At 43.6% G+C, this 23,034-nt stretch overlaps 2 protein-coding genes across 2 annotated transcripts in view; one reads left to right on the top strand and one right to left on the bottom strand.

The window, feature by feature from the left end:
* maml3 (mastermind-like transcriptional coactivator 3) overlaps positions 1–23,034 on the bottom strand; it is a 137,205-nt gene that overhangs the window by 42,338 nt on the left and 71,833 nt on the right. The gene's annotated exons all lie outside the window — the stretch shown is intronic.
* Positions 1,830–3,055, top strand: LOC146668778 (general transcription factor II-I repeat domain-containing protein 2A-like). The gene has a single exon (XM_085408360.1). The coding sequence runs from the start codon at positions 1,880–1,882 to the stop codon at positions 3,053–3,055; it is 1,176 nt and encodes a 391-aa protein (XP_085264486.1). The 5' UTR covers positions 1,830–1,879.

The raw sequence follows: 23,034 nt of genomic DNA, 5'->3' as shown, positions 1-23,034 counted from the left end.
TAAGCTCAGTTTTTAAAACCTTAACTACAGCCCAGCCCATGCAGCAGTATATGAATGACTAACCTCGTATTGTGGATGGATTATCTCAGTTGTTCTCCTGGCTGAAGTTTGGTCCTTTTACAGCATCCTGCCATGCGATTACATTTGTTCCTGACCACTGAGAACACTCACGTTAACTTTTATCGAGTGGAAAAAAAGTTAGCTTGTTTATATTATGCTAACATAGCTGTGTCGCTAGCGGTCACGTAGCACATCATTATATAGCAGCTAGCCAAACTTCAGTAACCCTACAAACGTCACTGCTGTTTAGTTTTCTGTCTTCATTTATGTTGGAAGTGATAACAGAGTTGTACGTTTTAATTTGTTTCCAAAACCCTGCAGTCAGGACATGCTATATTGTATTTAGATAGAAGCTAGCGAGCTAACTCCCTGCTAACTTCTAACTCCGTTAAATGTCATAAATTCCGTTTTCATGGATGCCTGGATGTTAAACTCAATTGTTACACCTGGTAGAGCAGAACGCTGATCATTTTATTAAAGATGAAAGACTTTAGACAGTTTTTCAACTCTCAGTAATGCCATAGTGATCGTTTGATATATGGACCTGCAGCGGAGTTTAGGTCCAGACACGGCTAGTGACGTCAGACTGAACAATCGGATAGACTTCTATGCACCTAGAACCTCCAGAGGAATCGCCCCCTTCTGGCCCTTCTGCATTGGCTTTACTTTTCATACCTGGAAGCTACACCCATCTTTCATACTGTCTATGCTTTCAACATTTTACTGACCAAATCTCAAGTTTATTCCTAAAAGCAGAAATAAATACTTGTTAATGTGGCAGTTTTTTTTTCTTTTTGGCATGAAAGCCCGGCATAGCAGGAGCAAAAGAGGGGAAAACAATTATCTGCATTTCTAACCACTGACTGATGGATGGAACAGGAATTCTTGGCCTGGATTCCCACTAGAAGCCGTGAAAAAATGGCTTCTGTCTCCAGAGGCTAGAACAGGCATGGGCGAACTACGGCCCGGGGGCCACGTGCGGCCCGTTAAACGTTTTGATCCGGCCCGCCAAACTTGAAAAAAATTTAATAAATTAACCTTGTTAATGTTTTATTTCCCCTGCAATTCTGATGTTTCCTCACTAGATGGCGCACTCTAGATATATTGGCTTTGTTGAGGTGAAGCGGCGTAGGCCTATTACTCCACGTTTGCACTTTACCCTGTGACCTACCGCCCCTCTATGAAGATGAGCGGTCCCAAGAAAAGGAAAGTGGACAGAGAATGTCGAGTGTTCAAAAAGGAGTGGACAACTAAATATTTTTTCACTGAACACCGATCATCTGCTGTTTGCCTGATATGCCAAGAAACTGTGGCGGTTTTTAAAGAGTATAATATTAGCCGTCACTTTGCCACAAAGCACGCAAATTATGCTAGCAAGCTCTCAACAAAAGAACGGGAATCTGCTGCTGAGAAGTTGGCAGCTAATTTGAAGGCTCAGCAAAGTTTTTTTCACCGTCAAACTGCCATTCAAGAGTCAAGTACCAAGGCCAGTTTTATGCTTTCATTCAAAATAGCAAAGGCCAGCAAACCACTGTCAGAGGGCGAGTTTTTAAAAGAATGTATGGTAGAGACAGCAGGTATTTTGTGCCCGGAGACCAAAGACAAATTTGAGAAAATCAGTTTATCACGGCGGACAGTGACTCGCCGTGTAGAACTAATAGATGAAGATATCACCAGCATATTAAACAAAAAGGCGAAGTCATTCACTTTTTATTCTTTAGCACTGGATGAAAGCAACGATGTCAAAGACACTGCTCAGCTCCTCATTTTTATCCGAGGAATCAACGAAACCTTTGAAATAACGGAGGAGTTTTTGACAATGGAGTCTCTGAAAGGACAAACACGGGGAGAGGACTTGTTTGAACGAGTGTCTGCTGCCATCGAAAACATGAAGCTTCCCTGGAGTAAGCTTGTTAACGTCACCACAGATGGATCTCCAAATTTAACGGGAAAAAACGTTGGCCTGCTGAGGAGAATCCAGAATAAAGTGAAAGATGAAAACTCTGACCAGGATGTGATTTTCCTCCACTGCATCATCCACCAGGAATCTCTATGTAAATCGGTGTTACAGCTGAATCATGTTGTGAATCCTGTGGTGAAACTTGTCAACTTCATACGCGCACGGGGACTTCAGCACCGTCAGTTCATTGCGTTCCTGGAGGAAACTGATGCGGATCACCAGGACCTGCTTTATCACTCCCGTGTCCGCTGGTTGAGTTTGGGAAAAGTGTTTCAACGAGTGTGGGAGCTCAAAGAGGAGATTGGCGTGTTTTTGGAGCGGCAGGGGAAGACTGATGAATTTCCTGAGCAGAGCAACAAGAGCTGGATGTGTGACTTCGCGTTTGCTACAGACGTATTTTCACACTTGAATGAGCTCAATGTGAAACTGCAGGGGAAGGAGCAGTTTGTGCATGACATGCACACAAACGTGAAAGCCTTCAAATCCAAGCTGGCTTTATTCTCCAGGCAGATTTTGAACAAGTCATTCACTCATTTTCCTACACTAGCCACGCTGAAAGAGGCTGGAGCAAAAGTAAAGAAATACAGTGAGTCACTGGATGCACTGCACGGAGAATTCTGCCGTCGGTTTTTGGATTTCGATAAAATTGACAAGTCACTTCAATTGGTGGCCTTTCCTCTGTCACAAGACCCCGAAACAGCTCCAGAGGAGCTTCAGCTCGAACTCATCGACCTTCAGTCTGACCCTGCCTTAAAAGAGAAGTTCAGCTCTCTGAAACTAAATGACTTCTATGCTTCACTCAATGATGCCGCGTTTCCAAATCTAAGGCGAAGAGCGCAGATGATGTTGGCTTTGTTCGGCTCTACCTTCGTGTGTGAACAGACATTCAGCGTCATGAACATCAACAAAGCCAGCCACAGATCCAAGTTAACAGACCTACACCTCAGATCAATCCTGAGAATCGCCACAACAAAACTAACTCCAGACTTTGATGCGCTGGCTAAAAAAGGAGACCAACAACACTGCTCCCATTAAAATGTGTGTCTCTCCGTGATACGCACGTTGTTAAAATGAACAGTGCGCGCAGATCAACTATAACGCTTCACAGACTGACTTGCTGCAACTGTTTCGTCCTTGCACTGGTCGTTGTTGACTTTTGGCACCGGGGAAACAAATTGAATAAAAGGAACAGGACAAGTACATCTGCATCTCCTACCGTTTTTGGAAAAAAAAAAAAGAGTTAGGAGGAGAGTGATGTGATATCCTGAAGGATAACAGAACTTTCAGTGCTTTAAAATAAAATATTCATTTATTTGATTTTCAGTGTTTAAAGGCTCATTTCGAAGTCAGAGATTTTATTGTAATGCTTTTCTTCATTTTCATTGGAAATTAAAGCACATGTTTTCTCCATATCCCAAGATGTGTATTTTTCCCCCAATGAGGTGATGTTTTCAAAGCATGCCATCTATCTACTCCTGTTCCGGCCCCTTTGTCAAATGTTAGAATTCAATGTGGCCCACGAATCAAAAAGTTTGCCCACCCCTGGGCTAGAACATCAGATGATATCTGCTGGATTCCCAGATTGGGAAACAAAGAAACCGCATCCACATTTTTATTCATATTGTGGTTTTTGGTCCATGAATAATGGCGGAGATGTGAAGCCAAATGAAGCGAGATCACATTTGGTATATTTTTGCTGACTTCACCGTGTGTGCTTATCAGCCGTGTGACACCTGGTCAGCAAAATTTCTATTTCAGGTCTTCAAGGATGACATTGTGATCCACGCACTGAGGTGTGTGTGTGTGTGTGTGATGTATATATTTCTGTCATGCGACACTGTCCAAGACGGTCCAAAAGAGACCCAAATGACCTCTGTGACGCAAAATATAGCAGTCAGCCAAGAGCCCAGGTGTCAAACGGTTACTGAAGACTGATGGTGGCTCTGCATGCCTCTGTGTGTGTGTGTGTGTGTGTGTGTGTGTGTGTGTGCGCGTCGGCTTGCTCTCTAAACAGAAACATACAACCTCTAATGCCCAGAAATAGTCTTCTGACTGGTACTGTCAGCATGATCCGTAGTCTATTATGGTCCAAACAGCATGTTGGCTACTGCGGAGCAGAATTAGGCTCTGTAACAGTGAACTGTGCTGCTGAGGATTAGCCTACATAACCACACATGTATTAAAGGATGTAATGCAGGTATTTAGATTTTCTCGATTTGAAGCTGACCCTGGTTTTGTGCCGTCAGTGAGTGGGGAGCACAAAGGGTGGCAAAGGTTTGACTTTGTTACATCACAAAGAAAAAATCCAGGGGCTTTGTTTCATTGGTTTGTTGTCAACAAATGTAAATAAAATGATCATTTAAATTACAAAACTGAAAATGACATATGATTTTCTCCTAAATGGCACCCAGCCATCTCACAGTGTCATCACACAGCAGGAAGCAGGTTTGAATCTACTGGGGAGCTGAGTCTTTCTGTTCGCATGTCTGCGTGGGTTCTCCAGCTTCTTCCCACAGTCCAAAGATACGTAGGTACTGGAGTTGGTGTAATTGGTGATCCTACTATGAATGCGGATGTCTCTCTGTGTTAGCCCTGCGTCAGATTCATCCCATGGTAGCTGGTATGTTCAGGGCCCAAATTTTGGGGACATCTTTCCTTTAGGACTTCTGTTTCAATAATCACCATGAAAAACACCTTTTGACACATTTCCAGCTTTTCTACTGTGATTTTAACATTTTGTCCACATTGTGGAGACACGGGAATGATAACTTTCACTTGTTTTGCTCTGGCTCTCTACTTTTAAAAAGGAACACGGTGCCCTCGCCAAACATGACTCGATATCTTGGAAAAAAAATGATAAATGACGTCTGACTTGTTTGCGAGGCAGACCGCAGGATATTAACGCTTCCAATCATGCACCATGGTATGTTATTGCATTTCCATTCGACCCTTCCCCTGCAGCATGGCTTTAGCAGCGCACACACACTCACACAGACGCACACACTCTAACACTTTGTATCCCCTACAGGACAGTGTACACTGTGATCATAATTGCTGTTTTGCTACCTGAGCATGAATCCACTACGTGATTATGCCGCATTAACACGCCAGCTGCTTTCACACCAGAACTACAGTCGACCAGGAAGCGGTTTCAGAGTTAATTATCGCCACTTCAGTAAGGTAAAAGTTGTTCGACGGAGATGGATGGAAACAAAACGCCACTAATGAGCTAATTTTCCAATTTTAAGCCATTACAGCATGTCGGCCTTTTTTTTTTTTTTTAAATAAAAGAATATGTTTTTTTTTTTTCTTTGCAAGCAGCACCACGCCAACACGCTTTTCTGTGCAGCTTATAATATTGTGTGCGCGCGCCCGTGTGCGTCGCCGCTGCTCTCCGAGGTGCTGATTCTGGGACCACGGGGGGGAAACGGGAGCTGTCCGGTGCTCTCGCCATCGCCGATGTGCTGACAGGCAGGATTCCCGCTGCTAACAATGACAGAATACAATCTCTACCGCTGAGGAATTTGCTGTTCTACACACTGAGATTATTTTAGGAAGCTTGGCGTTAAATTCTGCTGCTGTTCGCCTATTGTGGCTTTTCTTTTCAGGGTACCGCTCTCTTCTACTTTCCATCCCTCTTGGCCTTTTCACTGCTGATAGGTGCTGCAGAATGTGTAATAAACAAAAATACACCCCAAGGAGTTTTGAAAGTTTGATTCTTTTTTCCTTCACATCAATATTGCCTCATAAAATACACTCTGTACAGACTCTGTGTTTCATGCTGGTTCTCAGAGCCTGTTCAACTTGTTCCTTGTCTCAACTTTATAGAATATAAAGAAGCAGGTAAGATGACTCAGCAGCACTTTATGTAACACCGAGCTCTGCGCAGGGTTTCCGAAGGAAATGAACCGCACTAAACTGTCAATTAACAAATTAGCTCTTCAGTAAAAGGTGCTAATAGAACATCACCGTGTTCCCATTTGAAGGTGCGTGCCCTCAAGGAAGAAAAATCTGTCCCTATTTACAAGGGGCAGAGACACAACCTCACCAAAATATGAACAGGTATTGTTTACTGTACACACACACACACGTTTGCTGTTGATGGTGCAGGTAATGCTGTGCTTTCCCAAGCAGTTTGAACTTTGTGTGAGACTGGCAAACATCCCCGTGTGTGGGGTAAGCAGATTTTCTGCTTTCTTGCACAAAAACTACAATAAAGGATAGTAGGAGGGAGGGAGGGAGGGAGGGAGGATGGAGGGAAGAGGGGGAGGAGAGGCAGGGGAGGGAGGGCTCAGGAGAATGACAATGTGTTTTAGTGCTTACCTTCAACAAAATGACGGTAGATGAGGGAAGAAGGTCAGAAAATGCACAGAGAAAGGGGAGGACTCTTTGCTTTGCCTGTCTCAATGTCTCTAGCGTGGCAGCAGCACAGGGCACGCTCGCAGGTAGAGCTAAATAATGTGACCGCATGCCTGCACCAAGACATGAACGCAGTTTCTGCTCTGCCACGAGCTGAGAAAAGGCGCAAAGAAGGTAATGACTAACACCACTCAGCTTATTGGCATACGGTATCTGTATATGAGCACAGAAAGGCCTTTATAGAGTCCCCAGATAAATGCCAGGCCTTTAAAGCAGGGGTGCTGTATATCGACCTGATATCTGGATCTGTGTTGCTGACTGATAAATAAGACATTAACCGAAATCCCAAATTTCAAAATAAAATGAAAGTTACCTGCCGCTTAATCTGTAAAAGTTCTCATTACATCGGCGACTAACTGTGTGCTCGTTGATGCAGTCCCCATCCACGGGACTTTTTGGAAGTATGAGTGCTGGATAAACTGAAACGTTAGTACTATTTGGGACTCATCTCCACATCTCCTACGCAAGCCAAATTTTGTTAAATTGTTGCTCACACATGTCCGCTCGACAGTGGCTGGCTGATCATGTGTAAGTGGTAGTTGGATGGTGTGTGTGCAAGAGACCAGGAAACCAGAGAAACTTAACGGGAACTACTGATAAGGGTGAAACTATCTATAGAAACACACACTGTGTTCTAGTTTCCAGGACAGCCTTTTTTGTGTTTGTTTTTGTCAAAGCCACTGGAATCTCACAGTGTAATTTGGTGTCAGTGTTTGACGCTGCCGGCAACAGCGCTTTTACTCCCAACTCAGCACGTACGGATGCCCACACTACAGTTGAGAGTATTTTAACACAAACCCAGCCTTTTCCCCAGACCGTAATTATAGACTGTATATAAAAGAAGGATTTTGCCACCATGGCATCACCAACGGGTTTTGGACTGGTCACCGCCATATTGGATTTTTTGGGGCCAGAGGTTACTTTTAATGTATGAAAGACTAGAGTGTGCCGTTTTCATCTAATGCTGGTAAGATTGGTTAGAAATCTGCATTCACAATTGTGGGTGCAACACACAGACATACAAAATTACTAATTAGTGCTAAATACCAGACAAAAAGAAACAAGTTAGGCACAAATGTCAAAGATTAATCTAGAAACCGGTAAAATATTCACGCACAAACAAAGTTGTGGAGCTGGAGTCTAACAGATACTGATGGACTCCAGTTTCTGGGGGTTTGTAGCTTAAAAAAAGCACTCACAGTAAAATTCTTATAATGGAGGAAACTATCCACAGATATGCTTCTTAACCAGCCTCAAGCGGCATCTAGAGGAACTGTGCTTTTCCCAACTTCAGCGTTTCCACGACTGCGACTTGACTTCAACCGAAACAAGCAGCGAAACAAAATGCAGAAAAAAGTGCACTATTCCTAACCACGTGAGGACTGTTATCCATCCCAGTTAAACATGGCTGCAGTTGGTCTGTTCTGCCAACCACATCAAAGGACCTGTGCTGCGTCGTCTGACACGGCGTCAGAATTTGACGCCCTGGGACGAGCCCGTGTTGAAATGGAGCGCATACATCCAACAATCACAAACAATCTAAACATGCAGAAAGGAGAGCAGAAATCCTAAACCTTTAACCCTCCCACAACAGGCGAATGGATTTTCACAGCGGAGAGTAACGTGAAGACTTTGAGACTGACGCTGTCAAAATTACAACTCTGTCTAAAGTGAATTATCTCTGGCTCGCTGGAGCTGCCTGTCTCTGCGTCTCCGTGTCACCCCCTAAAGTTATAATATGTGGGTGTGTATCCTGGAATGACTGTGACAGCACATCTTTCTGGGTAAGGGTGTGTGTGTTTATTTGTGCAGATGGAAATGAAGCTGGCAAGGAAGCTTGGGAAATAGCGATATAACATTGAGAAATAACATGGAGGAGGGGGGGGGCAGACCAAATACACACATACTCATGAAACTCGCGCGTGCGCACACCACTTGTTTGAGTACTGCTTTCACAAGGACGGCGTGAACAGGCAGTGAACAGGCAAACATTTATTTGACACAAAAATTTTGTTTTTTTCTTCACCCCATTCAAAGAAAAAGCTTTAAATCAGATGTTTTCCTAAAATAGTTCTAATAAAACATGTGTCCCCTCCTGTTTTCACCATTAGTGTGTGTCTGTGTGTTAGACATTTGTGTTACGCAAACAGAACAGTAGTCCGTTTCCCACAACAGACCTCTTCCATCTTTCTCTCAGTGTGACTTATCATGGCGGATGAGACAATAGGACCCCTGATAGGTGTCCTGTGCCATGCCTGATAACGCTGCCTCCCTCCACCACAGCTGTCACGCTGACTGATAGATGGGCTCGGCCAGTACAGTCACACACACACAAACCTGTGGACTGATGCATTACACTCGCACACACAAACACAGGATCTGCTGACGCATTAGCCTGGAATTAAATATTGATTATTTGCAATCATTTGTTAATGATTTTTATTCATTTGTTGTAAGTGAGATGAAAAGTTCTGTGTCTACCTGTAACATATCTCTTGTCAAAGAAATTTATAAATGGAAAAAAAGGTTAAATAAACAGTGGTTTTGATTGGTTCGGTGGGAGGGACGCTGTGCTGTGATTGGTTGTTTCCTGACCGTCTCCGGTTGAGTGGACAAAGAAAGGTCAAAAACATACATACTCCCCTCACGTTGCACATTTTATACATTCAAATATAGACAATTTGGACTCTTTGACTCAGTGTGACTCACTCATTGCGATTACGCTGGCGTTTTAAGACAAATCCCTTCAGAGCTCAGAGTCGGGCATGAAACGTAAAGTAGAGATGAAACTCTAATTTAAAAAACTTTCAGCTTTTCAAATGTGTGAATTTGCCGTTTGCTTTGCAGTAATCGTGATAGCGTAGAAGTCTGAGGTGTTGCTTGGACAAAGGGAACACTGTGATGGTGTCACTTCGACCTGTGAGGCCGTGTTCTTAGTTTTTACTAACAATTTAGGGTTGGTACAGAGACCTGCTGAAACACGTTTATGCTCTCAGTCATCAGTGCAAAGTCACAATTCGGAGGTTTTTGAAACTAATTTAGAAAAACCATTAAAGAGGAAACTTATCCAAGCGGCCCATTTAACTTTCAAATGCCCAGACAGATGCCAGTTATTTGAGAGCAGCCAATCACAGCATACAGCGCCTGATTGATCCAATAGGGTCAGAGGAGCACAAATTTTTTTTATTTTTTTTGTATACTTCCAAATTAAATCTGCTCCCTGTTGGCGATGTGTGCGACTAGATCTTTTAAAGTTGGTGCTCTTGGTAGTCGGAACCAGAAAGACTAGTTGGTTAAATAAATTATTTTTATTTTATTAATGTACAAACAACAGTTACCTGTTTGATGTTATGATGCCACCCGTCACTTCTTTCTCTCTGTCTCTCTGTGACGTGAAGGTGTAAAGGAGGCAGGAGGAAGCGAGGCAGGTGACAGGTGTGCTAAGGTGTTCACAGTCCTGCAGTACTTTGATGTAGAAAATGGGCGGTTTTATGTGTCAGAGCAAACTGGCGTATAACCACACAACTACAAAGATGTGTAACCACATCCTGCACAGGCGTGTGGATGCTAGCCTGCAAGAAAGAAAGGAAGAGTACTCCTAACATTAGCCAGATCCACAGGCCTAATCTGACACTCTGTGTTTAATATACACAACATTTTACACTTTAAACACAACGCCAAATTTACAATGTCTATCTCACCCATTAGAGTATGCTCAGAGTGTTTTCTGACTTTTAGACTAGTCAGCTGGTCAAATTTTTATTCTCTTGCTTGCTAGTAAATTAGTGCCCAGGAACATCCACAGTACCTATAATAATGATCATGGATAACAGTTTAAGGTCCACGTTCTGCACATGTGTGCCGGTGTTCGTGCTCAAACTGTGTTTATAAAAGAAGAATGATGCAGATTCTGGGTCTGACAAATGAAGCTACTATCAATGCACTTAAACCTTCATTCTTTCAATGAGGAGGTTCTGGTTGCAGAATGAAGTCTGATTGTATAGAAGACGAGGAAGAGAGCATCCCCCGGCTCCCTCGCTCTCTGACCTCAGAGAACACTTTGGTGATGAGATTATGCTCTAAATTATTAGCTTAAAGTCTCACTGAATCCAGCATGGTATTCTTTTGGTAAATTATGGTACAGATTAGGGTGGGCCCACTCTGTGACTGACAAGTCTGCGTGCAGCATCCCTCGGTTTCTCCGTCAGATCCACCCCTCGCTCGTCACATCAAAACACCGAGATGCCGACAGCTTGAGGCTTCACAGCAGGACGTCACAAATCAATGTGCAGCATCACAGTGGCAAAGCCTCCGTATGTGCGCCATGGATGTGTTAAACTATCACAACACTGATAATTAATTTGGGGCTGATATCAATGTTTGTTTGTTTTTTAAATGCACATATTTCCAGTCCAATTCACAAATTAATAATGCAGCTTTTTTTTTTTAAACATGAACTACAGTCACTACAGTTCTTTTTGTTCCTCATAAAAAAAACCCTGAGGTGCTGCAGGTATCTCTGATCTTAAAGCTTGTGTCGCAGTAACAGAACTTTTCTTTCTGCAGGTTACTGTAGAAAAAAAAAAAATCCTGCACTTTAAGCAAATCAGCCCGTAAACCTGTGGAAGCTGAATGCTTCATGAAGAGAATTGGAAAGAATATTTCAAGTACAACTCAAATAAATTCATATTTGTTATGCAGGCAACAGCTGTAGGTGGCGCTCTTGACTGTTCAGTTAATCCATGTTGGGTATTTCCACCTTAATGACCGAGTAAGTGGGTGACAGAGAGCCTCAAAATGAGCATTTATTTATGTGCAAACATTGCCGATGACTGCTTTAACCAAGTAAGCAAGTTTTTTTATTATCAGTAGCATCTGAAATCATCGTGCATCTTGCAGTAAACACTCCAGTATATAAAAATGACTTACATGAGCGTAGCTGTACCCTGCAGACCCAAATAATTAATCAAACTATACAAACTGTGTGTGAATGAGAAGGAGCCGCAGCACCAGTGGGAGCGAGGAGTAGGAGGCGGCAGGGAGTGTGGGAATAAAGACAGGGTGGAAAGGAAAGAGATGGAGAGAGGGAGCTTTGTGCAACCATCAATCACCTTCTTGGGGTTCAAGTTTATTTGGCTTCATTTTTCTTTGATATACACAGCAGAGGGAGAGGAGCTGGGGGATGGAGAGGAAAGGAGGAAGACATAGGAGAAAACAGCACGGGGAGGGAGGCGGTACCTGGGAGGGAGAGGATGAGGAGAAGCAGAAGAGAGGGGAAGACATGAGGTAAAAATGCATCTATAAGACGATGAATATGTGGAGTAACTGTGCACAGGCATTAATGTAAGCATCAGCATGCAGCGTGCACCAGGGCGCACTACTGTTGTATTGACCAAACCAGTACAGGAAACGTAAACTAACCCTGGAAGCAGATACTCCCTCCTCACACGAGGAACAAACCTCTCGAAAGAAAGAAAAGGTGCACATATCGATGTGTGTGTGTGTGTGTGTGTGCTTCTGAGCCCGCAGCCCGTCTCAGAGCTCTAATGAGAGACCAGGGCTTCCTCCATCTCCGTCCCCCTCAATCACTACTCCGTCCCTGCTGCTCTCCGCCTGTGCTTCCGTCGCACTTCATAACAATTTGGACATCTGTATGTAGGTTACTCTCACTGTGTCCGCCTCTTTGCCCCCACTCTCTTGTATGAGCATCTCATGCTATAATCAGCTTCCAGTACTCTGCCATATTCCTTCTCTGACCTGTGAAAGCATATAATCCATGAGTCTATCTGCCCAAGTTCCCATCCAGTTTACTTTTTCCAGTGCAGCCCATTTCTCTGTGTCATACTGTCCTATGACTACGTGACTCACTATTCCTCCTTGCTATTAAACTCCTTTTTTTTTTAACCTGTTTATCATCCAGAACTCTGCGTTTTTCTACCTTTCAGTGACACTATGGCACTGTCTGCAGCTCAACCGAGAGCTGAAAAGCCCCAAATAGTGCAAACAATTACAGCTGATTAGCTCTGTATTAGCACCATAAAGAATATTTGGATAAAGTGGTGAAGTTACCAGTGTATGCTTGCAAGCTTGGTTAGCGAGATTCATCCACAAATTGTTCATCACACACAAACACACACACACACACACACCTGCTAATCAGTGCTAAATAACATAGAAATAAAATGTTTAATTTTACCACCAAAGCTGCAGCACGGGTCTGTTATCACAATTAACCTCACAGCAAGCCAAATTATTTGTCAGAAATTTGGACTGAAAATGCTCCCAACGCTGAGAGGTGACATGAATTAGCTGACAGCCTTCAGCTACAGCTCCCTAACTCTGAAATCACTCCTGTGAACTTTATTAAGTTTGCAGGAGTGATTTCAAACCTGTGCAGTCGTGATGCAGGGAGAAATTCACTACAAGACCAAAACTGACTTTAATTGTGTGCTTTTTAAAGCTTAAAGTTCAGTCTGGGGTGACTGACTCAAGCCAGCCTCAAGAGGCCATCAGAGGAACTGCAGTTTTTTGTACTTTTGGCTTTATTTCAAAGCCCCAGATGTTTCAGCTTGGTTTTGACCACATTTTTGAATAAAATTGTCAGTAAGAGAGAAAATTAGAAGCAGCGGGTGTCTCCAACCTTTCTCTGAGGCTGAGTCAGAGTGCTGCAGCTCACAGAGGAGCACAGAGTGAGTAAGAAAGCGAGAAAAACATCGAGTTCTGGATCACATCTGTCCATAAATAGACAGATGTGCTGCACTTTGATGTAGTTTGATTTCAGTTTCTTCTGATAGCGACAAACAGACAGAACTGCGTCCCGGTTAACCAACAGCCTTAGGTGGGCTTTTTTTGAGACAAAAAATTGCTATAGATGAATAAACAGTCTTAAATCTAGCATCTGTATTGCTAAGCTTACAACAATGGCCGACAGCGCAGATCAGCTGGTTTTGCCTTTGCTGCGATCCAAATATACTTGTAGCAAAACAGGAAGCTGCAAACTTCACTCTGGTGGACAAACTGTGCAATAGGGCTGCCACGATTTGTCGACTAGTCACGATTACGTCGACTATCAAAATCGTCGACGACTGATTTAATAGTCGACGCGTCGTTTGAAACTTTGTACGATCACAAAAGACGCAGGAATAAGTGGCAGGATTTAAGAGTGTAATAACGGACTGAAACAGAAGATGGCAGCATTGCATGTACAAGGATGTCAGCTACCGTTAAACCCCGAAGAAGAAGAAGAAGCAGCTGTGTCCTAGAATTCATAGCGCGGCCCAGCGCAGTTTCCAACAATGGCGGCAGCTAGTTAGTTTTAATGTTACTCTTATTATTCTTTCTGGGTCACAAAATAAACGTTTAACATATTTTCAGGCGAGAATGTAGCTGTGTAAACTTCAAATATCTGCTCAGTTTATCAGGACACCACATATTTTCAAAAGCGCTCCGACGTTTTCGGAGACATCTGTTACCCACTAGCTCGTTAGCGAGCCGGGGGCTAGGCTCACTAGCGCCCTGAGAACACCGGACTCCCCGCAAATCGTTTTCAAACCCACCACCGTCTTTCGCTACTCAGGTTAAATATATATGAGTCACTTAGATAACTTAAAATGTTATTGTTTGGCTTTTTTTTTTTTTTAGTATTTTATTTGTTCCTGAGTAAATCAGTTTGTCTGAGATTAAAGTTATAGTTTTTACACAGCTGAATAAACGTCAAGCAGACAGCTGATTATCAGAAGTGTGAGATGCTCCAGAATATACTCCAGTGTCCTGTTATATTTTAGATAGCAAGGAGTTTATTAAACTTCACCGAAACAATCTGCAAATTTAATTAAAATTTAATAAACTATCATCTTGTCTTTATTTTTAGTTAGCACAGACCTTAAACACTTAAAGCTGTAAGCTAATGATAGTTATATAAGAGCAGATGCTGCTGGTGCAATAAGCTGTAGTTTTACGTCTAATGGATGATGATCTGATTAGTCGACTAATCGCAAAAATAATCAGTGACTAGTCGACTATCAAAATAATCGTTTGTGGCAGCCCTACTGTGCAACATCAACAAGCATACCATGGTTAGCAGGTGTTCCTTGCAGCTCTTCTTTACTTTTTAACTTGGTATTAACCTGCCGTTATAAGCGCAGACACCAATAGATCGGCAAATACCTGATTCTGGCAAATAATATTGGGTAGAATTGGTCAGACTCTCTAAAATAAACTCTAAAACTGCTGAAGCTATGCTGTTAGCTTGATCCATGCTACTATAGCTCTGCTGCTAGCACACAGTGCCATACACTGGCACATTGTGAGTGATATCCGATCCAGGTTTTGGAGACTGATATCCGATACCAATATCAGATGGGTGCATCCTTATTCTTGGATTTTCATGTTTTTCGCTTGGTTTTCTCGACCATCTGAAAACGTAATCCTGCCTATCTGTACAAGGACAGCCTTAATCTCAAGAGTCATACCTGCTGGTTAGCTTGCCTTTAATGCTAATGTTTGAAAAACTAAACCCTGGATTGTACTTTCGTCATCAGACGGTGAGCGTGAGAGTTTGAGCGGATGCCTACGTATCTGTGTTTTGTGAAGAGTGGACTCAACCGCAAAGCATTTGCATTATAAATGTACCAACTACACCAAGTGGTAGACTTCAAAGTAACAGGAATAACAGGAATGCAACAGAGCATAATCCAGGTTATACTTCTATTAGCAGGCAGACTTGGAAGTTCCTCAAAAAACTGAAGTAAAACTAAATCATGAGGCTTAAGACCCCTGAGGTGAAAGATACTACCCACTCTAGGAGTAATTGAGTTCAACATTGTTTTATTTTTTAATTAGAAATTAGCCATTTTGTCCATCTAAAGACAGTAAATGTGATTTTGTCTGGAGTATACAAGCAGCACACACAGCTCTCTCTCTGTACTTATGCTTCTCCCACAGCCTCCCGCCTTTTTCTCTCAGTTTTCCTGTCTTCCTTCTGCCACTCTCCTTTCTCTCTCTTCTCAGTATCAGGTACAAGTCTGTTGGATTAGGCTCCTTTAAGAGCGGATTAGCTGTGTCGGAGCCGTTTGAGGTAAATTGCTCCGAGGAGTCGATCTACCCCCTTCCGCCGCTTCCACCACCATCGCTACCTCCTCCTCCTCCCTCCTCTGTAAAACAGAGTCAAAATTCTCAACCTAATCCTCAAAGAGCCTTACTGCACCTCCCCCTGTCTGCTTTCCCCTTTCTGTTTCACTTTTCCCTTCTCGATTCTGTCAGCCCACACCGAGGAGCGAGATACCTGTGGGAGGAGGCGGAGGGGTGGGCTGGTGTGTGTGTGTGTGTGTGTGTGTGCGCGTGGAGGGGGGGGATAGACACACGTGGGCGAACCGTATGACTTTACAAGACTGTCTGCTTTTGTTGTGTGTGCGTGAAAGCGTATACCTGCTCGAGCATGTCATCAAACAGTGCTGTTGATGGTAAGTGGCAACGTGTGTGTGTGTGCGTGTGTGTGTGTTAGCATCTGACTGAGCAGATGGGGCGGATGGAGTGCATTTTAGGGACAAGGGCGGGGTCACATCTGTGTCGTCCCCTCACATTTGTCTTGGTGTGTATGTGTCACTTGGCATGGCGGCCACATTTGGAGCCATCAACACACAAACAAGGTGATTAGCAAGTTGGGACAAACACATTATTATTGCTCTAAACTAAACCGCTGACCCGCTCGCTCTCCCCCTAAGAGCCAGCAGTTTTCCCACCAACCTCTCTCAACATGTCTGGGGGGAAAAAAAAGGCATTCTGTTTATTCTGGGCTCAAATCCAGTTTGTGCAACACTGATAGCGCACTGTTAAGGCAATCTGCAGCTGAGCCTTATGCCGTATTTATCACAAACCATACAACAAGTACAACCTGCTTATAGCCGCAAACATTTGGACGGAGACAGACTGTCGCATGTGCGAACGCACAGACGCACCGCACAAGCGAGCCTCGTCTCGGAGCTGCCATTGATTTGGGCTGCAAAGTGCTGTGGGCAACGGTTGCCGTGGCAACCGGCAGCCGAGCAAGGCAGCCAAAGTTTGAGCTGGCATGAGGGGAGTGTGTGTGTGTGTGTGCCGTTTATGAGCGTGTGCATATAAGAGGTAGGGCACCCAAGCATGCATTGACTTCTGTGTGTGTGTGTGTGTGTGTGTGTGTGTGTGTGTGTGTGTGTGTGTGTGTGTGTGTGTGTGTGTGAGGTCCTGGCGGGGTGACAGCAGTCTGTTTAGTATGCAGCCTTCTGACTGCATCTCCCTCTCTTTGGCCCACAGACACTGCATGAGAATGACCCCCACCATCACTACTACCCCTCACTCTCCGCCGTCCCATGAACACATGTGCACATGCTCGGCTGCGACTGCTCTTCCACAGATGCACGGGCGCAAGCACGCACACACACACTCAGACAGCACACAGACTCATTGTGTCATGACCTGTTTGCTCCAAGGTGAGGCCTGCAGGTCAATATTGCAGATGAGGTTAATATTAGAGAGTGCTTGATTACAGACACACACATAGGAACTCTATGGAGTCACATCCCCTTAAAAAGCCTGTTGGTGGAGGTGAGTATTGATATTTCCTCTCCAACCCTGTATTCACACCCCCAGGGCGTGTCGAATGGGTGGAGATGGTCTGTCTCACTGTGTTTTCTCTGGCGCTGACAAACTGAACCAAACACTTTTGGCAGTGGTGGTGTGTGTTTGGGGAGGGGGGAGGTCCCTGGGAATCGTTTTCTCTCCTGCTGCTACAGATGCTGCTCCCTCACACACACACACACACACACACACACACACACACACACACACACACACACACACACACACACACACACACACACACACACGTGGCCTCTCTTATCTCCGGGAATTTGCATAATAAACTCGCTTTCATGCATATTTACTCTGTATCACACACACACAATTTTAAATTAAAGTCGCAAACACAGCAAGCCACATACATACAGTATACATCAGGAATATACACAAGCAGTGACACACAAACGCACACACAATATTGATCGGGAGTAGTGAAGTGGAGCTCGGCGCTAACAGCCCTCTCTAAGCACAGGAGAGGTGGAGTGGTTAAGGAGGCGAGCAAGGAGAGGCGAAGGGAGGGAGGAGGAGGAAGAGGAGAGGTGACAGCAGGAGAGAGGAAGCAAAGTCAGAAAATAGGAGGGGGGGAAATGGACAGTGGCAACACAGAGAGAGCTGTTTGTCTGGTGTTTGTCTTAACAAGAAGCATCTCAGAGGAGACAGAGAGAGCTAATACACACCAGAACAGTCTCCACCCACCCACCCCTCTGCTTCACCCAAACACCTCTTCACAACCTCCACCCCTCCACCCATCTTCTCTCTACAGGATCTGAGAGCAGCTCAACTCAAGCCCTGACACGTGTGCCTGAGAGACAGAGAGGGAGATGGAGGGGTGTGCATGTGTGTGGCGACTCAGACAACGTGTGTGTGTGTGTGTGTGTGTGTGGAGGTGGGGGGGTTACAGAGCGAGCAGGAGATGTGTGTATGTGAGAGAAGGAGGGAGGGGCGGAGGGAAGGTAATATCGGCTGCTCCTGGGAATAAATGGAGAGAAATTACTTGGTCCGGGGTTGTGCTGTCCTTTCCTCCATGTTTCAACATGAGGTTTGCAGCAGAGCCCAGCGGATATTTGATATTCGATATGGATTGACAATAAAAAACGTTAACACAGATATATCCCCTAATGCATTTCTTAGTTTTTGAGCATTGCTGATAATTATTTAAAAAACAGTTCCAATATATACTAATATACGATACATTCTGAATTTTGCTCATTTCCAGCTCGGTATTTGTTTATGGACTCTACTCGAGTGGCGTCGTGTGACCTGATGCTCAGTTTGTTTTCTGTCTAAAAGAAGCCGTTTCAGCTCCCTTTCTGACACTTCAAGGTAAATTACTTCTGATTGGCTGTCCACTTCAAACGGAGGGTTAGAACAGAAAATGGGCAGGGCTTCTATGTGTGCAAAATGTATCCACAGGTATCCACTCTCACTGAGCCCATATAGAGAAAAAAAATATTGCTGAAAATTACTGACTTAAACTGAGCTTTTGCAGGGAAAGGCAGTTAAAATGACTTGTTTTTACTGATCTTACTTACAAAAAATATTCGCTTTATTTTCAATTTTTTGGAGATCATACACAACTTCTGTGCTTGTTTCTTTGATATTTTTATTTGTCATTTTAACTGTCATTTAGAATTTTCTTCTTAAGTGTAGCTGGGACATGAATGTATTTGTGTGTGTGTGTGTGTGTGTGTGTGTGTGTGTGTGTGTGTGTGTGTGTGTGTGTGTGTGTGTGTGTGTGTGTGTGTGTGTGTGTGTGTGAGACATATATGTGCTTTTATTTTTAGCACTCCCTATGCACTATGCCTCACTATGTGAGCACACAGAGAAACTCCTCTCTGGAAACAAACCCTACTGTTGTAAAAGGAAAAAAATGTATAATTCTTCGTTTTATGCTGTTATTATTAATTATTAAAACCTATAATAGTCAAAGAATTAAAAAAACACGTTTGCAAAATGATCGTGTGGATTTTTATTTGTTTTGTTCACGTTAAATTTCATGCACAGGAACAAATCTTTGGGCATCCTTGAGGCATCCCATCATGGTGCATTACCCACTTTGGCACCCACTGAAATACACAAGTGATTCTGCAAACATCCCCTGCTGGAGCCACAGTCTACTGCACATTAGTACTCTGATTTCTGAATTCAGAACATTTTTTTCCTGCTCAGATTTGAATTTCAAAGACACAGCTGTTCTTGTTTCTGTGACACATGTTTGAGGAAAAATGCTCTCAGAGTGACTGAACATAGAAGCTGACTGTCATAAAATCAGCTGATAATATTTACAGTGCATGGGCTTGAGTCTTGACTGAGCAGTGGAGGGTGTGTAGACACACTGAGTGGGAGGTTTTGGGGAGCTTCAGATATTTAATTATGGTAAATGTTTTTGCAGCACTTTATGCCTCTCCTGCTTCGGCGCATAGTGAAAATGTCATTTCACTTTTAGGTACCAGAAAACAGTTGAAAATAGGGTGGAATATAATCCACCGAGGCTTATTATTTCAAATAATTACTTTCAGGTTTTCTCATTTAATATTACCCATGCACATAAGTCAGCACACATACAGGCACGATTTCGGTCCTATTTTGTGTTTGTCTGGCTTCAGACAATTCTGGGATCATTTCTCCTGCTTAAATGTGCACGTATCACCCAGTGAAGTCAGTGATAAATCCGTCCATTTTAATTTATCTGCTCCTTACCTTTAACTGCTGATAATTTTCAGGAAGATTTAAAGTTTAAGCAATCCCATGCTAATGTTCAAAACCAAACTCTAGCTTCTTCCCCGGTCCAACGATATCCACGAGTGGCTGTGAATTAGCCGCGGATGTGAGTTAGATCAAGTGCTGAATGTTTGTAGATGAAAGCACTGTATGAATGAAGGGTCAATAAGACTAGAAAACTTTTATATAAATGTCATTTCCACTAATGCTGCAGGTTTTCTAACCCTAGATGAGACAGATGAGGGTGTGTCAAGAAAGTGCTGTCCTGCTGTGACTGATAATTGACTGGCATGGAAGGATCCTCACCTAACGCAGCTCACCTGAATCTTCCAGGCTATAAAAGCTATCCCAGGTGAGCTGCTCAGTCTCTCTAATTCACTTCACGTTGCATCAACGTACTGGTGATATTTGTCTCTTGGTTAGGTTACGGTGAATAAATTCTCTTTCATTTAAGTGAACTCCCTGCTTATCACTTATTATCAAAACCATGAGGGGACAAAACCATGAGCTGTAAATAAGGGTGGAGATGCATTTCGTGCATTGTCCTTGGAATCTACACTTAGGACCCAGTCCCTGAAATTCTGGGCTCTAGTTGGGTGTACTTAAAAAGTGTGTGTGTGTTTTAAGTTTGCAGCTTTGTGGATGTCCTCCGTAGGAGGATGAAGAAAGGGATGAAAAAAGAAGACAGAGAGGCTTTACCTCTGGAAATAGAGGGGTGGAGAAAGTAAGAAGCAGGAAAGGATTTATCAGAGTGTGCATGCCTGTGGGTGTTTTTCAAACCCTGTGTACGCTGCTGAGTGCGTGCATACATGTGTGTGCATCTGAGAGTGGGTTGCTGTCGTGACTCACGGGGCCATCAGCAGGCTCCTTCGTGCACCTCGGTTGGTGTGTGACGCCGTGATCTCCTACACTCGTTCACACATACACACAGTCAAACCTCCCGCTCAAATTCATCAGTAGAAGCTCTCCTCTGAGGCCACCGCCTGTCAATCCACTCTCATCCAATCATTACTCAGATAACCCCAGAGATCCGCCCACGAGCTGCTGGCTTCACACAGCTGCACACACTTCTGTGCAACAAGCCACATCCGCCTCTCTCTCTCTCTCTCTCTCTCACACACACACACACTGAGACAGCCGCGTCATCCACCACATGCAGACATCCACACAAGCATCAAGCACACGCCTTTGCTTCCCCCCACTTGCTGCTTCCACTGAGAGATCCACCACCGTGGCGACGGTAACCGCGACAACGGGCATAAATTAGTGTCATGGCGATATGCAAAGCGAGGGAGCAACAATTAAAGCTTGACTAACGAGCTTTTGAGGAGCGAGGCTGAAGTTTCCCCGAGCAGCTGCTAACTGGATTAGCCTACACACAGAAACAGAGAGAGGGAGAGAGGGAGGACGGAGCAGGGAGACGGTGATGCTTAAGCACCACCTGTGAGCCAACACAGACACACAAACACACACCAAGCTAAAGGCTAGCATCCACACCAACGCAGACAAAGAGAATAACGGCTAGGAACGAAAAAAAGAGAGACTCCCATCACAAATACAAACGCACGTTTTTACCGATTTTTCAAGTGAATACAAACCCTGCAGCAAACAGACATTAAGAAGGAGTATTTCTACCAATTAAACATAATTAAAGTATTTGAACACTCGAGGACACTTATACTTGTAAAGTAACAGAACTTCATTAACTGGGCCTAATTTAAGTCAACAACCACCGGCACCTCTAATTCAGCAACTGAGAGAGGATCTGAAAATGAAGCTCAAGCAATATTTGCAAAGCAGGGGAACACTATAACGAACAACGTGCATCCAGTCAGAGCATTTAAACAAAAAGCTTAAAATAATTTGGTGGCTTAGCCTTAAAATAAGGTCTTTGGTAACAACTCGATCAAGAACGCTAACAAACAAGGTTGTGTCAAAAACTGAACGTCTGCTGGTCTGTGTCCCATGGTGCTCTTATAAAGCAGATGATTGGCTCGTCAGGGGAATGATCAGACAACCGCAATGTTTGACATAAAGAAAATTCTCCAATCGTTTAGCGCTATGTAAAAGGAAAGTGTGAGGAAATTTCCATTCCTCACACTGTGCTGTTGATTCATGGTGAGTTTCACTAAAGGTCCCATCATGGTAAAAGGCAAAGAAAAGTTGCTACCCAGGCCTTGCATGCTGTTGTACCTGGGTACTCTCACATGGGGGAAGCATTAAAAAAACGTTCTCTCATTGAGGCTAAGAACTTCTTAGTAAAGAACTAAAAGTAAGAAAACTGAAAACGGTCCATGGATGAGAAGCAGAGTCACTGTCTGAGCTTTTTTGATCTTTGGTGTATTTTGGTGCTTCTTCCTCTTTGCGGTGAACTCCGCTGTGGCTACCTTTCCTGTGCAAGTGAACTTTCAACCAATCAGCATTCAACTTACGCTTATTGTCATGGCCACCAGGCCGCAAAATGTGTTGTTGCCTTTTTGGAGAACTCACGGGATTCTCTGAACGGGTTAAAATCGCTCTCCCTACGTGGCCATAGAGCTACACAAACACAAACACGAGACCGTGGCCTTACTCCACAAGCCTTGCAGTTTTTTGAGCTTCTCTTAACCGATCATCCATCCGTGCTTTCACCAGCCGATTTCTCCAGCACCGAGAAGTCGACCGCAAGAAGCTTCATACTTCATCCAAGCTGATATACACACTGCCCAATTTACCCCAAGCGTTTTGGATCATAAGTTTGCCGATTGATGAAGTCATAAGATCCTATTTAGCATTTCTTTCAATGGTCTTTTATTATAGATTTCTCCTCAAATTCTAAGCCAAACCTCCTCTTTACTTCACATCATAATTTGAAAAAAGTTACAGATTACAGTTAAAAACTGAGCTACGACTCAGCTATCATCAGCTAAGACTGATGGACACTTCAGTGTTGGTTACTTGTTTTGGTTTTTCCATCTTTCTGGATCTAAACTCAGAAGTCTTCTGCGTATTCGGTGCCCTGCTCTGTAGCCTTGCTGTAAGTGTCAGTGGGATTTTAAAAGAGCTTTTCTTCTGGAGCAGAACCCAGATGTTTTGGTTTCACTTCAGCTCTCCTTAACCTCTTCCTTATCAAGCTTTGACAGTCATCAGCAGATTTAACACACTGTGGTTTATCTGAATACGTCAGACACAATCATCTTTAAAGAACTCCAAGAACAGGATGATATTTTGCATTTAACACAGAGGAAATACTAATACTGGTGCAAAGAAACAAGTAGCTA

Source organism: Rhamphochromis longiceps, linkage group LG6 (genome assembly GCF_057381845.1).
Source record: "Rhamphochromis longiceps isolate RC_006_pf linkage group LG6, R_longiceps_female_GT1.1, whole genome shotgun sequence".
NCBI classification, from domain to species: Eukaryota; Metazoa; Chordata; class Actinopteri; order Cichliformes; family Cichlidae; genus Rhamphochromis; species Rhamphochromis longiceps.
The sequence above is the reverse complement of the archived record's forward strand: the minus strand, read 5'-3'. Positions and strand labels throughout refer to the sequence as shown.

Bases quoted from the DNA above. Each gene is read 5' to 3' on its own strand.
- LOC146668778 (XM_085408360.1), top strand. From the start codon at position 1,880: ATGGAGTCTCTGAAAGGACAAACACGGGGAGAGGACTTGTTTGAACGA.